This window comes from Pelophylax lessonae, assembly GCF_965119305.1.
Source record: "Pelophylax lessonae genome assembly, chromosome: 13".
In the NCBI taxonomy this organism is placed as follows: Eukaryota; Metazoa; Chordata; class Amphibia; order Anura; family Ranidae; genus Pelophylax; species Pelophylax lessonae.
Genome location: NC_138780.1, coordinates 165770946 through 165786644, shown reverse-complemented (window position 1 = coordinate 165786644; position 15699 = coordinate 165770946). Strand labels below are relative to the sequence as shown.

The window sequence follows — 15699 nt, the reverse complement described above, 5'->3', positions numbered from 1 at the left end:
AGCGCAAAAAATAAAAATCGCACAGGTGATCAAATACCACCAAAAGAAAGCTCTATTTGTGGGGAAAAAAAGGACGTCAATTTCGTTTGGGTACAGCGTCGCATGACCGCACAATTGTCCGTTAAAATCACGCAGTGCCGAATCGCAAAATAGGGCCTGATCATTGAGCAGCCAAATCCTCCGGGGCTAAAGTGGTTAATGTGTGTCCTGGTTTAACCACATCCCGCCCGCCCTATAGCAAAATGACGGCGGGATTGTGGTTGTATTATCCTGACCGGACGTCATATGACGGCGGCAGGATAATACAGCTCTGCGCGCCCCCTGGTGATCGGTGATGCGAGGTGTCAGCCTGATATAGGCTCTTTACCATGTGACCAGCCGTGTCCAATCACAGCTGGTCACATAGTAAACAGGAAGAGCCATTGATCGGCTTTCCTTAGTTCTTGCCTGACAGGCACGAGTAAAGGAGCGCCGATCGGCGGCTCCCCTGACGGGGGGGGGGGGGGGTCGGCACTGGTAATCAGATCATTGATTACCAGTGCAGACCCTCGGGGGTGGCACTAGAACCACCAGGGATGCCCACTATGGCCACCAGGGATGGCAATCAGGGCTCAGGGAGCCCCCCCTATCAGTGCTGCCCACCGGTGCCCATCATTGCCATCTATCAGTGCCGCCCACCAGTGCCGCCTATCAGTGCCCATTAGTGCTACCTATCAGTGCCGCCTATCAGTGCCCATCAATGCCGCCTATCAGTGCCCACCAATGTTGCATATCAGTGCCACCCCATCAGTGCCTCCTCATCAGTGCCTGTCACTGCAGTCTCATCAGTGCTCATCAGTGCAGGAAAAAACGTATTTATTTACAAAATTGTATAACATAAACAAAAAAACTTTTTTTTTTTTCAAACTTTTCGGTCTTTTTTTATTTGTTTAGCAAAAAGGAAAAAACCCAGAGGTGATAAAATACCACCAAAAAAAAAGTTCTATTTGTGGGGGGAAAATTACATAAATTTGGTTTAGGTACAGTGTTGCATGACCGCGCAATTGTCATTCAAAATGCAACAGCGCTAAAAGGGGAAAATTGGCCTGGGCAGGAAGGGGGTGAAAGTGCCCGGTATTGAAGTGGTTAAAGGGATGAGATGACAACCCTAGTGAGGGATCATCATAACAGCCAGATAATGAGTATTTTTAGAAGGTGGTATGTAAGGTATTTATCCCATCTATAAATATGGCTCCTTGTGATGTGAGGACAGCTGAGGGATGTTATGAAGCGAGGACTAGAGACTGTACACAGCATGGTGACCCCGCATGACCCCTCCTCCCCCCCTCCCAGCAGGGCGCACAAGCTCTGTAAATAACCGCGGTATGCTCTCACCATGGCAACCGTAAGACGCCGCCGCCGGATTGGCCGGCCCCGCCTCCTCCTGTACCCCGTGACCCACCGCTGCCCAATCAGCCTCCTCCGTCCGCGACGCCGTGACTTCATCACTGAGCGCCCGTCTCCTAGGAGATCAGTAGTGGAGCAGGATGGCGGCCAGGCTGAAGGAGCTGAACGTGACCGCGGAGGAGCTGGAGCGCTTCAAGTCCGCCTTCCAGGACGCTCGTTTCCGGGAGCTTTTCGCCCAGTACGCCCAGGAGATCAGCGACCCGGAGAACCGGCGGCGGTATGAGCGGGAGATCTGTGAGATGGAGCGGGAGCGCGGCGTGGACGTTCAGTTCCTTCACCCGGAGCCGGGCCACGTGCTGCACACCAGCCTGGACGGAGAGCGGAGCTGTTACCTGAACGTGTGCAGTAACGGGCTGGTGCGGCGGCCTGACTGTGTGCCGGCCAAGGATAAGGAGGGGCGGGCCGGGCAGCACTGGAGCCTTCCGTGTTCCCTGAGCCCCGCCCGCGAGGAGCTGAGTCCGGAAGGGGGGCGGGATCTCATCTATGACGTCATCTTCCACCCGGAGACCCTGCACCTGGCCACCGGCAACGACAAGTTCAAGGCCATGGTGGACCTGACTGCGCTGGACATGGTGTCCCGAGGATTCCACGTTACCCTGGACACCGCCAACGTGCGCACCCTGAAAGAGAAATACCGGGGGGTCCAACGTTCCTGCGTCCTCCGCAAAAACCAACCCGGGGCCAAGCCTGAACAGCAGGACCCCCCGGCCGACCCGCTCAGCTTCCCGTACCCCTATAACGTGCCCATAGGGCAGAAGAAGGTCACCCGGGGTCAACCCAAGGTCCAACCGCCTCCCCCAGACCGTAAGGTCAACCTGGAGCCCACCATCCCCCACTACACCATCCGCCACCGCTCCTACGTGGATATCCAGGACTACAGGGACGCCAGGGACTCAGCGCCCAGCCCCGTGCCCAAGGAGCTGGTCGTCACCATAGATCTGCCCCTGCTGAGCTCCGCCGCCGAGGTCACCCTGAACATCGAAGGGAAAGCCCTGAGCCTGGAGTCCCACAAACCGGCCTATAAACTACAACTAAGGCTGCCCTACCTGGTGGAGGAGAAGAGGGGGGCGGCTCAGTTCAACAAGAGCAAGAGGCAGCTGGTGGTCACCGTGCCAGTCGTCCAGCAGGATGCCCTAAAACTAATGCAGGAGCAGCTGGCCAATGTCACAGGACCTGAATCTAAGTTATCCCCATCCCCCGACTCTGCTACCCAGGAGTCCAGCAATACGCAAGAGTCCGGCAAGGCATCAGAAAGCCCTTCAGAGGAGGAACCAGAGAAGGTCAGCGAGCCGATCGCGGCTGGACACGTCATTAATGCCCTGCCTGAGGTTCCCCCGGAGTGCCCCATCTTCACCTGTGCCCAGAGCGCCACAACGCTGACCTTTGTCATCCATGTCAAGGACATCGATGAGCACAGCATCACCTCCGAGGTCGGCTGCTATCAGTGTGAGATCCGCTTCTGTGTCAAATCCACCAACACCCCCTACCTTCTGTTTGTACAATTCCTGCCGCAGTACAACCTCAACACAGACGACATCGCCGTCAACGTTTCCGAGGACAATGTCGTCATAGAGCTGACCAAATCCTCCGAGTGCTTCGGCCTTTGGAAGAATCTCTACTTCGGTGTCAATAGCAATTCTTTACAGGTAACGGCACTTGTGATTGGTTCTCTTTCATGTAGATCTGAATCCAAAATCAGTTTTTTTCTTTAATTTTAGGTTAAGAAAGATTAGAAAATGATTAAAGATATTTATCACACAATCAAAAATGTATATTGCAGCTTACCAATTATTAGACTCTATGGCTGCATTCCTTTTCTTTTTTAAGGCTTTATTTCTTTTATTTTTACCCGGTGATCTGGCCCGCAAGTCTGTTTTTTTTTTTTTTTTTTTAACAGAACAAGCTGTCTGGCAAATATAGCAGTTAGAGGTGAGACAAACCATTTGCCATAGTCAGGGATGCTTACAATGATCAGCTTTTATTTAACACCTTTACCCAAAAAGAACAATTGGCCTAAATTTGTTAGTGTATCTTAATCTGCTAGTCCATCTAACCCCCCCCCCCCCCCCCAACTTGTGATATTGGTGTCCAAAGGTGTCTTTGTTGCTCCTTCATCCAGAGTGGGGGCGCTCTAATGCAGGAGGTGTTACTGGCCAGATCACCAGGTGAAGACAGAGGGAAAGCCTAAAAAAGAAAACGAATGCAGCCACCACATGTAATGATTGGTAACCTGCAATATATTACATTTTTTGGTTTGGAGCTTATTACCGCTTTACAGTTTATCTGATGAACACATTTCCAATGCATTAGGCCTTGTTCACACCAGCGGCTGTGATGTCTGCAAACGTATCCCACTGTTTTTTTTTTTTTTTTTTTTTTTTCTTTAGGCAAACTTTATTGAAATGTCAGTGACACCATCAAGTGGTGTTGGCCACAGTGTGGTATGAGGTGGTGGATTGCATCATGCTGCAGTAACATAAATAGTGTATGTATGTATGTATGTATAATTACACACTACTATTTTTATTTTTTTTACTGCGATATATATATATTGCAGTAATAAAAAAAAAAAAATAGTAGTGTGTAATTATATATACATACATACATACATACATACACTACTATTTTTGTTACTGCAGCATGATGCAATCCCACCACCTCGCACCACACTGTGGCCAACACCACTTGATGGTGTCACTGACATTTCAATAAAGTTTGCCTAAAGAAAAAAAAAAAGCAAAACATAAAAAGTATTTATAATAATTTTTTTTGACTAGTAATAGTGGTGATCAGCGACTTTTAGTTGGACTGTGATATTGCGGCAGGCATACTAACAGTGATTAGTGCTAAAAAAATATGCGCTGTCCCTGTATGAATGACACTGGCTGGGAAGGGGTTAAACATCAGGAACAATCAAAGGGTTAACTGCGTGCCTAGCCAGTGTTTTACTATACTGTGAGGTGCTTTTACTAAGGAAAGAGATTTTATTTGCAGGGACACAAAACTCCTTCCCTGCTGTCAGAATTGAGATCTGCCTTGTTTACATGGGAAGATCACTGTTCTGCCTAATGACTCAGTGGGGGTGCCAGCAGACATGGGGTACCATGCGCCCACTGGTCAGCTTCGGCTGTGTGTACCCGAAAGTATCAGATCCTGTGTGTGTGTGTAATACATTTTTTATATATCTTTATTTTTTTTTTTCTTAATATGGGATCTGGCACACAGGTCCTGTCCTGTAGTAGGAAAAGTGCTATAGGGTGGAACTGAAGTGGTAAAATACTTAAACTTGTGGTAATGACAGGATCTCATTTTAGAGAATAACTAAAGGCAAAACTTTTTTTTTTTTTTTTTTTTTTTTTGGATGAGTGGAGAGGGATTAGAACTCTTGTCAGAGTTTTTAATTGGGATCTCTGTCCCCAGTTAGGATTCTCACCCTCTATTTGTTCTGATTACAATTATGAAAGTAAAAGAAAATATCAGATTTTGTGTTTTCGCCAGAACCGGAATTGTGGGGATATCTTCCAGTGAGGGGTCTAGTGACCCCGATGACAGCCAAGGATACCCTCACTCTGAAGGGATTTCCCCTCACTTCCTGTTTTGGCTATGGAGAAGGATTCTTTTTTTTTTTTTTTTTTTTTTGACCTGATACAAGACATGGTTGTGAAGGGGGGGGGGGGGGGGGTTAAATCTTTCTGGGGCTGAAGTGGTTAAAGAATAATTTCAACTTTTTGGAAACCTGTTCCAGCAGCCTCTCTGTATGAGGTACAAGCAGACAGATGCACTGAGAAGTTTGCAGGAGTCCTGCATTGCATCTGTGCTCTGCTGATTGCAAGTGCAAATTTACAAGCCCCCTATTAAAAAAAAAAAAATAGTGAATAAAACGCACTTTTTTTCAGGAAATAAAAAATTATTAATTTTTTTATTTGTTTGGTTTTGTTTTGTTTTTTTAAAAGGTAAACTTCTCCTTTTTTTAGAGCCGGTCCACACTAGCGCAACTTGTCAGGCGACTTGTCAGCCTGACAAGTCGTGCTCCCTCACGATCCATTGACCGCTACAGGACCCGTTCTAATAGGAGCGACACAAGTCACTCCGACTTAGAAAAAGGGTCCTGTACTACTTCGGGGCGACCTGATGGCGACTTGCATAGACTTCCATTATGTGAAGTCCCTGCAAGTCGCTCCGAAGTCGCGGTGCATGGTAATGCACAAGTCGCCCCTGAAGTAGTAAGGAGTCGTGTTGCCTTAGTGTGAACTGAGCCTAAATATTTTATTGATTTCTGTAACCTGTCCTGTCATCTCTTGTCCCTTTAAACCCAGGAGAGGAAACAATAGGACAGGAAAACTCAGGGCGATAAGAACCTGCCAGAGTTTCAAACTCTATCCCCATTGGAAAGATTTCTTGTTACTTCCTGTCACCGAAATCCCTCCAATGGGGAAACACTACGTAAAAGACAAGGGGACTAGAATGGTTTACAATTTTTCCTACAAAGATTTAAGTTTTGGCTTCAGTCGTTTCCCCCTTGCCTATTCGTGAAGCTTATGTTGTACACTTCACCATCCTTGTGCAAGTATGCAGCATCCTTCCAGGCTGTTCTTTATGTATAGACAAGCTTTCACAGGAGAGGCGGCACAGCACCAGTTCTGGTGCCAATCCAAGTTTCAGCTTTGGTGTCGGCAGAGGTGAGGGAAAATCTTCCAATGGGAGACCCTTGTTTCAGTAACCATTATCTAAGATTTATTTTCACGGCTTAAGTTGCATTAAAAGTTGGAATGGAAAATTGCACTCTCATCATGACTGCATCAGCTGGTATGTTTGGTTGTCTTAAGCCAGCATTATATGGATCGAAATTCAGCTGGGACTGGACAGGCTGATTGTACCCAAGTCCATCCTCCCCATCCACTGACTGGGTTGATGCGATTTTCTTTCTTTCTTCTTTTTTTTTTTTTTTTTTTTTTTTTTTTTTTTTTTTTTTTTTTTTTTTTTGTCCTCTATGGACTGCTTTACAGATGGTTTTGTTTTCTTTTGTACTGTTCTGTACTGGAATTTTACTCAAGATCCAAACATCCAGACCTTATTGGGCTATGGCAAGCTGTTGCCTATAGCAACCAGAGGGGAAAATTTTTTTTTTTTCTGAACGGATAGGAAAGAAGCCAGGTAGAAGCTGCCTGCTATGGGAAATGCCTCCATGTCTCTCTACCCTTTATATCGATGTACACAAACTTAAAGGATTTACAGTGGAACTCCAAGAAAAAAAAATACCTTGTTCTGTAAAAAGGAGTCCCCTCTGATATCTCTGTGTCTTGAATGTCACAATAATAGAGGAAGTGCAATGGCTGTAATATCCAGTGTCAGTGAAGCTGCCATTTTTACATTTTTACACACACATCAGTATTCAAGTCCTAAGTTAACTTAATCCTATATTTGCAGAGCAGAATTAAATATTTTTTTCCTGGAGTTCCACTTCACGTTTTCTTTTATTAGTCAGTCCTATAAATCTATTAATATGAAACCGGTTGAGGGGTTTGCTGTTTAAAAGCAGCTCTCTTTGGCTTTCTCTTTGTAACATTTCCATTTTTGTGTTTCTGTAGGAAAGAAGGTTTATTGATGAAGACAATGTGACCGAATTTCTGGAGAGTGGTTTACGTCCTTCTACCATTCCCTGGTCTACGCTAGAAGATCAACCACTGATTAATGTGCTTGAAATGAACAAGGAAAGAGCCCACATCCGGTTAAATGTAAGCATTCATATTTACGGCTTTGCCTTGCTGTAATTTGTGCTGTACAGAATTTTTTCATTAAAAGAAACATGGAAACAATTACTTTAAATCGTTAAAAATAGTTCATACACATTCAGCTTGCATTGATGCAGTGTACATAATGGCCACAAGATGGCATCATTCCCTGGAGACTAGAGCAGGTACAAGCATGTGTCTTGGAGGACCTCATAAACTCCTATTGTCTGGATCGGTTCTTTTGCTTGATAGTGGCCAGTAGGATCGCTATTCTTTTTCTAGTGTGAGAATAAGAGGGAATCTGGTTGTTGTGAACAGCTAGTCATAGAAACTAGCACAAAAAATATGCATACTGATCATGTGAGTTTCCCTTCCCCCCCTCCCCCACCCCAAGTAGTGATGAATTGTTTAACGCCTCTGACTTGGTACAAGCATGACAGCCAGGCACCTAGCGTTTTTCATTAGCAGGGGTCAGTACTAGCAGCCCCCAAAATTTCTCACTACATGTTTCTTTTGGACTAGTTCAGGGAATGATGTTATCAGCGTGGTACATTAGATACCACTGGCTGTTCTTTTCATGGGTTTTACTGGCCTTTTTAGGTTTTGAGTGTTAGTGTGTGGGGTTTGTGTTTTTTTTTTTTTTTTTTTTTTTTTTTTTGGACTTTAAATGAGACTTGGAAAATTACCAATGGATTTGTGGTAAAAACATATTACATCCATATAAAGGCAACAATACAATTGGGTTAAAAATGGGTTATCAGAAGATTACCAGCTGAATGGATAGAACAATATACATAGATTAGTGATCCTGTCTTCTCTCTGACACGTTTCAGGAACAGTTCAATCCTTTCTTCAGGGGTTTAATAAGGAGAAGGTCACACTTGTAATGGGGGAGAAGGTCACACTTGTAATGGGGGAGAAGGTCACACTTGTAATAGGGAGTTCACATTTTAAGTGACTTCTGCCTGGCTCTCCTGGACCCACTATTGCTGCCTATAACACCCATACTCTACAAGATCTCTTGGTTGTTTGCTCTGTGGGGGGACCTCAGTGTGGACCACTTGGGCCCCATTCTTGGGGTGCTTGGGGACATCTATCTATGGCAAAAGTGAGCCCTGCTTTTAGATTGCCCACGGCTGTATATGTTGCCCATCTTTAATGAAATAAAATGTGTGAACTTCTCCTTATTATACCCCTGAATTAAATATTGAACTGTTCCTGAAATGTGTCTAATGAGGTATCACTAATCTCTCTCTATATATATATATATATATATATATATATATATATATATATATATATATAGCTCCATCAATTCAGCCGTTCATCTTTTGATGACCTGTTTCTAACCAATTGTGTTGTTACTTTTATACTTTATATGGATGTAATAAATATTACATTTTTGACACCAATTCATTGGTAATTTTCCAAGTTGCGTTCAAAGTCCCATAGAGTATTTGGGAGTTACTATTTTTCTTCCATTGTACATAGGGATGTTGTCTCTCTGGTGGCTTTTACCTGGCTGAGAATGCCATGTAGATCATTGGCTGGCATAATGCCACTTCCAACATTCAGGTTAAGGCCTGGCCCAGAGATTAGGGGTGTGTAACAAGTTAAGCTTGGGAAACTTTGGGGGGGGGGGGAGTTAGAAACGCCTGCTGGACCCCCTCAAACCATTTGTTTCCATAAATGTGTGCATGCCAAAGTGAAGCAGACTATAATATGAAGGCCGGTCCATTTACTAATGTTGTAAATGGCCACATTTGGGACGATGTCTCACCATGAAGGAGGATCTCGGAGCAGTCTGTCCTGTAGCATGCTATGGCACAGGCCATTGAAGAGGGAATTCATTTTTGCACACTATAAGCAACTCTGGTTTTCAGAGCAGTCTTTTAAACTTTACTTGCCCTTTTTCCCATCATTATTTTAAACAAAGAAAACAAATCTTTTACACTTGTGCTACTTGTCCTGCGACTTGGGACTGCAAAGCTGCATAACAAGTTGTACTTCATGAGTACCGTACATATCTGTGCGACTTCAAGTTGCAACAACTTCAAAGTAGTCCCTGCACTACTTTAGTACTTTGATGCGTTTTGAGCTCCATAGACCTCAAGAATACACAGGCATTGCTTCAAGTCGGTCAAAAAATCACGGCAAAATCATGCGACTTTTAGATCGCACAAGTGTGAAAGGGGCCTAACTCCTCCCCAACCATAACGCTTCATATAAGAGCTGTCATTTATCAATATATTCCAAGGCAGAAACCTCTTCCTGCCTTGAAGCAGTCAGTTAATTTTCCTTATGTAATTCTGATAAGTAGTAATGGCAGTGATGAATCTTTCAGATATTGAGGCCAAATGTACAATTGCATCAAGAGCTTAAAGTGATCTTAAGTCTCATGCTTGTTTTGTTAATAAACAAAATGTTCTACTTGCCTGCTCTGTGCAGTGTTTTGCACAGAGCAGCCCGGATCCTCCTCCTCTTTTCGAAACCCATGTCTGCTCTCCTGGCTCCTGCCGGGTGCCCCCACAGCAAGCAGCTTGATCTGGGGGCATCCTAGCAGGCTCACTCCTGAGCTGTTGTTCTGAGTGTCTATTCACACATGGAGCTGTGGCTTAGCCCCACCCCCCTGTCTTGTGATTGGCTCATTGACTGTGATTAACATTGGCTTTTGGCAGCAGCGGGAGCCAATCAGGAGTGGGAGTCCCCATAGAGGCAAGGCTCTCGTGGACATTGCTTGAGAGGGGGCTCGGGAAGTATTAGGAGGGGCTGCTGTACACAATTTTTTATTTTTTTTTCCCCTTCTTCCTTCAATCCTACAATGCATTAACCACTTCCCGTCCGCCCTATAGGCAATTGAAGGCGGTTGTATTATCCTGACCTGCTGTCGTATGATAATGCGCTCTGCGTGCCCCGGGGGGGGGTTGGGGGGGCAGAGTGTCGATCGGAGCTGCGGTGTGTCACTCTGATGCACTGACGTAGGCTCTTTACCATGTGACCATCTGTGTAAATAGGAAGTGCCGTTGATCGGCTTTCTTCAGTTTTGTGCCTATCAGGCACGAGTAGAGGAGAGCCGATCTGCGGCTCTCCTGGCAGGGGGGGTATCTGTGCTGGTAATCAGAGCATTGATTACCAGCGCAGAACCTTGGGGGGTGCCACTAGAGCCACCAGGGATGCCCACCATAGCCACCAAGGATGACAATCCGGGGTCAGGGAGCTTGGCAGTGCCCTCCCCATCTTTGCCATCTACCAGTGCCACCTATCAGTGCCCACCAATGCTGCATATCAGTGCCACCCCATCAGTGCCTGTCAGTGCAGGAAAAAACATATCTAGATTTTTTTTTAAAGCATAAGCTCTCCAGCAGAATGTATCAGACATGAGACAAACCATTAAGACTGACGGGTGCTTTTTACAATGTTCAGTTTTTATTTAGGTTAAACCTTTATCCTAAAAGGGTTTGCCTTCAATTTGCTAGTGTATGACCCCCCCCCCCCCCCCCCCCCCCCCCGACTGACAATGCTGCTGTCCAAATGTGCTCCTTCATCCAGAGTTGAGGCACTCTAATGCAGGAGGTGTGTTACTGGCCAGATCACCAGATGAAAAGCCTAAGGCTCCTTTCACACAGGGAGTCCGTCAGGCAGACTCAGTTTTTCTCAGCGGGGGATTGATGCGCCGATCCCCCTGAGCAGGCGGATGACTGATAGAGGGTAATAATGTCCAACAGGATTGGGGATGGCACTCAGCGCACTTCTTGCTGCATGTATGCGTTCCTTGATGAACCAATCGAGGGCGAATACTGCTGTGCAAGATGTGAGCAACTTGTTTCTCTGGAAGCCCAGGTCCTGGATCTAGAGAGTAAGGTAGCAACACTGCGTAGTATCAACAACCTGGAAAGGAGTTTGGACATTACACATCAGGTGCTGGCATAGAGGAGGGTGGAGACGCAGGCATTAGAGGTAGGCAGTTGGGTGACCATTAGGAAGGGTAGACGGAAGAGCGCAAGGGAGGCCAGTCCTGAGTTGGAACACCCCAACAAATATGCCAAGTTGCATGTTGAGGGGTTTCACCTCAGGGGCGGAAGTGCTGGGGCAGGCGCCCAGGGGAGTGGCGCCTCCAGGAAGGAGGGTGCAGAGGTAGCGTCAGTTAGGTGGGAGCAAATGACAGAAGTTACAGAAGTTATCATTGAGGGCAACAGCGACAGTAGGTCCGTAACGTCTACAGTTGGGTGGGACATGCGGACAAACTCCATGCCAAACAAGAAAAACCAAATAAGGCAATATTTACTATCCACTTCCACAAAACTAAGAGGGGTATATGCAAATGCCAGGAGCCTAGCGAATAAAATGGAAGAATTGGAACTCTTACTACATGAGGCAGACATGGACATGGACCTGGTGGGAATAACTGAAACTTGGTTTGACCCCTCACACAACTGGCTGGCCAATATCCAAGGGTATTCTTTGTATAGGAAGGAAAAAGAGGGGGAGGGGTATGTCTCTATGTCAAGAGGTGGTCGAGAGGGGTGATATTATGGAAGGGATGAGTACAGAGCTTGAATCTGTGTGGGTAGAACTCCATAGGGAAGGAGAAATGGGGAAAGTAATTGTGGGGGTTTGCTATAGGCCGCCCAACCAAAGGGTGGAGGTAGAGCTGGAATTTATATCACTGTTGGCCCGGGTAACGCTGCAAAGCTTGGTATCTGTCGTCATATTGGGGGATTTCAGTTATCCTGACATTGACTGGGAGGTGGGGACTGCACATTCACCAAAGGCCCGTCTCTTCATGGAAACCTTATAGGACAACTACATGTCTCAGTTGGTGGATTCGCCTACTAGAAAAAATGCAGTGTTATTATTAATCACTTATGACCCAGATCTAATCTCAGATGTAGGAGTCCAGGACAACTTTATGTTCTAGCGATCACAGGATGAACACATTTAGCGTTAATCACAATATAGCGGGACAAGTAGGCAACATAAGAACCTTAAACTTCAGAAGGGCAAACATTCCCAAACTGTGATCAATGATCGAGAAAATAAACTGGGACCAAACCCTAGGAACACTGACCACAGAGGAAAAATGGGAATGCTTTAGGAACATATTAAAAGCATCCCAAGGGGAAATAATTTAGAAGAGACCAAGCCAAACCTGGCTGGCTAAATCGTAATGTGAAAAAAACGTATTAGGGAAAAAAAATGGCGTTTTAAGAAATATAAATCGCAGGGGACAGTATCGGCTTTTCAGCATTACAAGGAATTAAATACGAAATCAGGCCAAAATTAACTTTGAGAGACTAATAGTGGAGGATGGCAAAAAGAACCCTAAGAAATTCTTTAAATGCGTTTAACAGCAAAAGAACGCAGACAGAGCATGTTGCACACATAATGAACGAAGAGGGGAGGATGGTTACAGAGGACACAGAGAAGGCAACTGTGCTAAATGCTTTCTTCTCCTCAGTTTTTACACAGGAAAAGGAGGGGTACACTGACCATGACTGTATGGGTAGCAGTACTGCACTGGACTTGTCGCTATGGCTAACAGAGGGTGAAATCAGGAAAAGGCTGGATAAAATTAAAACTAGTAAATCACCAGGCCCGGATGGCGTACATCCGAGAGTACTCAAAGAACTCGGGTTATATCTAGATCACTGTTCCTGATCTTTGCTGACAGTATTATGACAAGCAATGTACCAGGTAATTGGAGGAAAGCTAACGTGATACCGCTATTTATTTAAGAAAGGGCAAAGGCATGTCCCGGGAAATTATAGGCCGGTCAGCCTGACATCAATAGTATGTAAACTTCTGGAGGGAATGATAAGGGACTATATCCAAGAGTTTGTCAAAGACCACAACCTCATCAGCAGTAATCAGCACAGGTTTGCAAAAGGGCGTTCTTGTCAAACAATCTATTAACATTCTGAGCTGTGAGCTAGATAGGGGGAGACCAGTGGATGTGGTGTACCTGGACTTTGCTAAGGCATTTGATACAGTCCCCCTGAAAAAGGCTTATTGTATAAAATAAGGTCTGCAGGCATCGACCACAAGGTCTGCTCTTGGATACAGAACTGGTTAAAGGGGCGTGTCCAAAGGGTGGCAATAAATGTATACTCAGACTGGACTGGGGTGGAAAGTGGGGTCCCCCAAGGCTCAGTCCTTGGACCAATCTTGTTCAATTTATTCATAAATAGCATTTGAGGACGGGATCAGTAGCTCAGTATCAGTTTTTGGAGATGACACAAAATTGAGCAGGGCAATAACCTCACATAGTGAGGCAGGAATTCTACAGAGTGACCTGAAAAAAAATCGCAAAGTGGGCAACTACATGGCAAATGAGATTTAATGTGGAGAAGTGTAAGGTTTTGCATTTGGGGACAAAAAACATAAAAGCACAATACACCTTAGGGGGGGAACCTCTGGGGGAATCAAAAATGGAGAAAGATCTGGGAGTCTTGGTAGAAGATAGACTTAGCAATAGCATGCAATGTCAAGCTGCAGCTGCCAAAGCCAGCAGAATATTAGCATGAGTAAGGAAGGGGATGTTTTCCAGAGATAAAACTATAATCCTACCACTTTATAAAACTCTGGTCCGACTGCATCTGGAATAATCTGTCCAGTTCTGGTCGCCAGTCCTCAGAAGGGATGTGTTGGAGCTGGAGAGAGTCCAGAGAAGGGCAACTAAACTGATTAGGGGATTGGAGGACCTTTAATTATGAAGAGCGCTTACAAGCGCTTGATTTATTCTCCCTGGAGAAGAGATGCTGACATGATAGCAATTTTATAAATGCCTCAATGGTAATAACATAGAGAGAAAATCTATTCAGTAGCAAAGAGACACGAGGACATACAATGCGATTAGAGGATAAGCGATTTAACCTCAGACTACGCAGGGGGTTCTTTACAGTTAGGGCTACAAGATTGTGGCTACACAAGAACTCTCTACCACAAATGGTGGTAACTGCGGGGAGTATGGCTACTTTTAAGACTCTTGGACGTACATCTCAAGGATAAAAACATTTGGGGGTATGGGAAATGAATACGTCCACACACCTACACCGGTTGAACTGGATGGACTATTGTCTTTATTCAACCTTCACTACTATGTTACTAATGTAATACTGATTTTTGTTGGTGTATAACAACGAATCCAGTGTAACACAAGGCATCAATTTCTTTGTTTTTTTTTTTTCCCTTAGTCCTAATAAGACTTCAGCAGTAGATGACCTAACCTGAACCAGCACTGCCTGATATAACCTCCCAGTAGTCCATTTGATGTCTTTATCTGCCCTAAACACCTTTAATTTGATCTGTTCAGCCAGGTGTAAAGCAATTCCTGTGTGTATTCAGACTGTAAAGGCGTTTGGTAGCTTGGTGATGAATGTTTCATGACTTTTATTTCTCTTCCAGAAACCGGAGCTGGAGGAGGAAAGCTATCTGGCCCACGGGGAGCAATCTGCAGATCTGAGCGATGTGAGGAAGCGGATTAATTACCAGTCAGATGAGACGGGACAATCTGACACGGGATCAGAAGACAATCTGCGGGAACCACAGCCAGGGGTCAATGTGGTGAGCCAAGGCAGGCAGCTACAGTTCCAGACGGAGAACCCGGCGTACTGTACCTGCCCAGGGCAGCTGGAAGACTCCGGTGCAGAGGATGAGGGACTCCTTTTTAAAGAAATCCCAGCCAGGGAACTTGACGAAGATGATATCCCTGATAGAAAAGAACGGGAAGATGATATCCCTGATAGAAAAGAACAGGAACAGAGCCATGTGTTACAGAACTCTGAACCTAGCCCTATTCTAAAGGAAGTTGATGCCGAAGATGGCAGCGTTCAAGTCATCTCTGATCACAAAACCCAATGTGCCTTCAGCTTTGAGAATGCCTTACTCTTTGAATTAGATTAATGCTTGCTGCTAATTTAGTTGTTTTAAAATTTAAGGCTGTTTTATTTTTGGAGAGCAGTCCCCACTATGGTATCTATACCAGATATGACTACTTGTCTTACAGCAAATGAGCAGTTTAATAAATTTGCTCAGGTTTTCATTTTGTTAGGTTTTTATATGTTTTTTCTTTTGGACCGCTGCCTTTACCCAGCTGAAGCCATGATCAAGTGACATCACATAGATGCAAAGCATGTCGTTAAGGATAAGAAGAAACCGCTAAATAATCCACATTCCCTATAAGCAGCAACTCTACTGTGAGATATGCACAGTAAAAACCACAATTGCAAATAGCTGAAAGCTGACCCGTTTCCCATAGACTTCAATGTTAATTTCCGGTTGGGAGAGGAAGGTCTGCAGGGCCATGCCTACCACCATGGCCCAAGAAACCGCCATTTGGAGTTCTCGTAGAGGAACCTTTGGCTCCTCTATGAGCACTCCGAATTATGGATGACGGAACACCTTCCTAGGGTGGCAAGCTGCCTGGGGGGGGGGGGGGGGCAGGCTTAGGGCACTGGGCTTAAGAACCCCATTAATTGAGCTTAAAAAACACTCCAGGTTTGTTTTTTTCGGTCATAGCTCA

The 15699-nt window shown here is 45.3% G+C and overlaps 1 protein-coding gene across 1 annotated transcript; it reads left to right on the top strand.

The window, feature by feature from the left end:
- The first annotated feature begins 1501 nt into the window (after nucleotides 1–1501).
- On the top strand, nucleotides 1502–15291 carry DNAAF2 (dynein axonemal assembly factor 2). The gene is made up of 3 exons (XM_082242953.1): nucleotides 1502–3092; nucleotides 7035–7181; nucleotides 14583–15291. Exons 1-3 carry the CDS (start codon nucleotides 1527–1529, stop codon nucleotides 15078–15080), a joined length of 2211 nt encoding a protein of 736 aa, XP_082099079.1. The 5' UTR covers nucleotides 1502–1526; the 3' UTR covers nucleotides 15081–15291.
- Nucleotides 15292–15699: the final 408 nt, after the last annotated feature.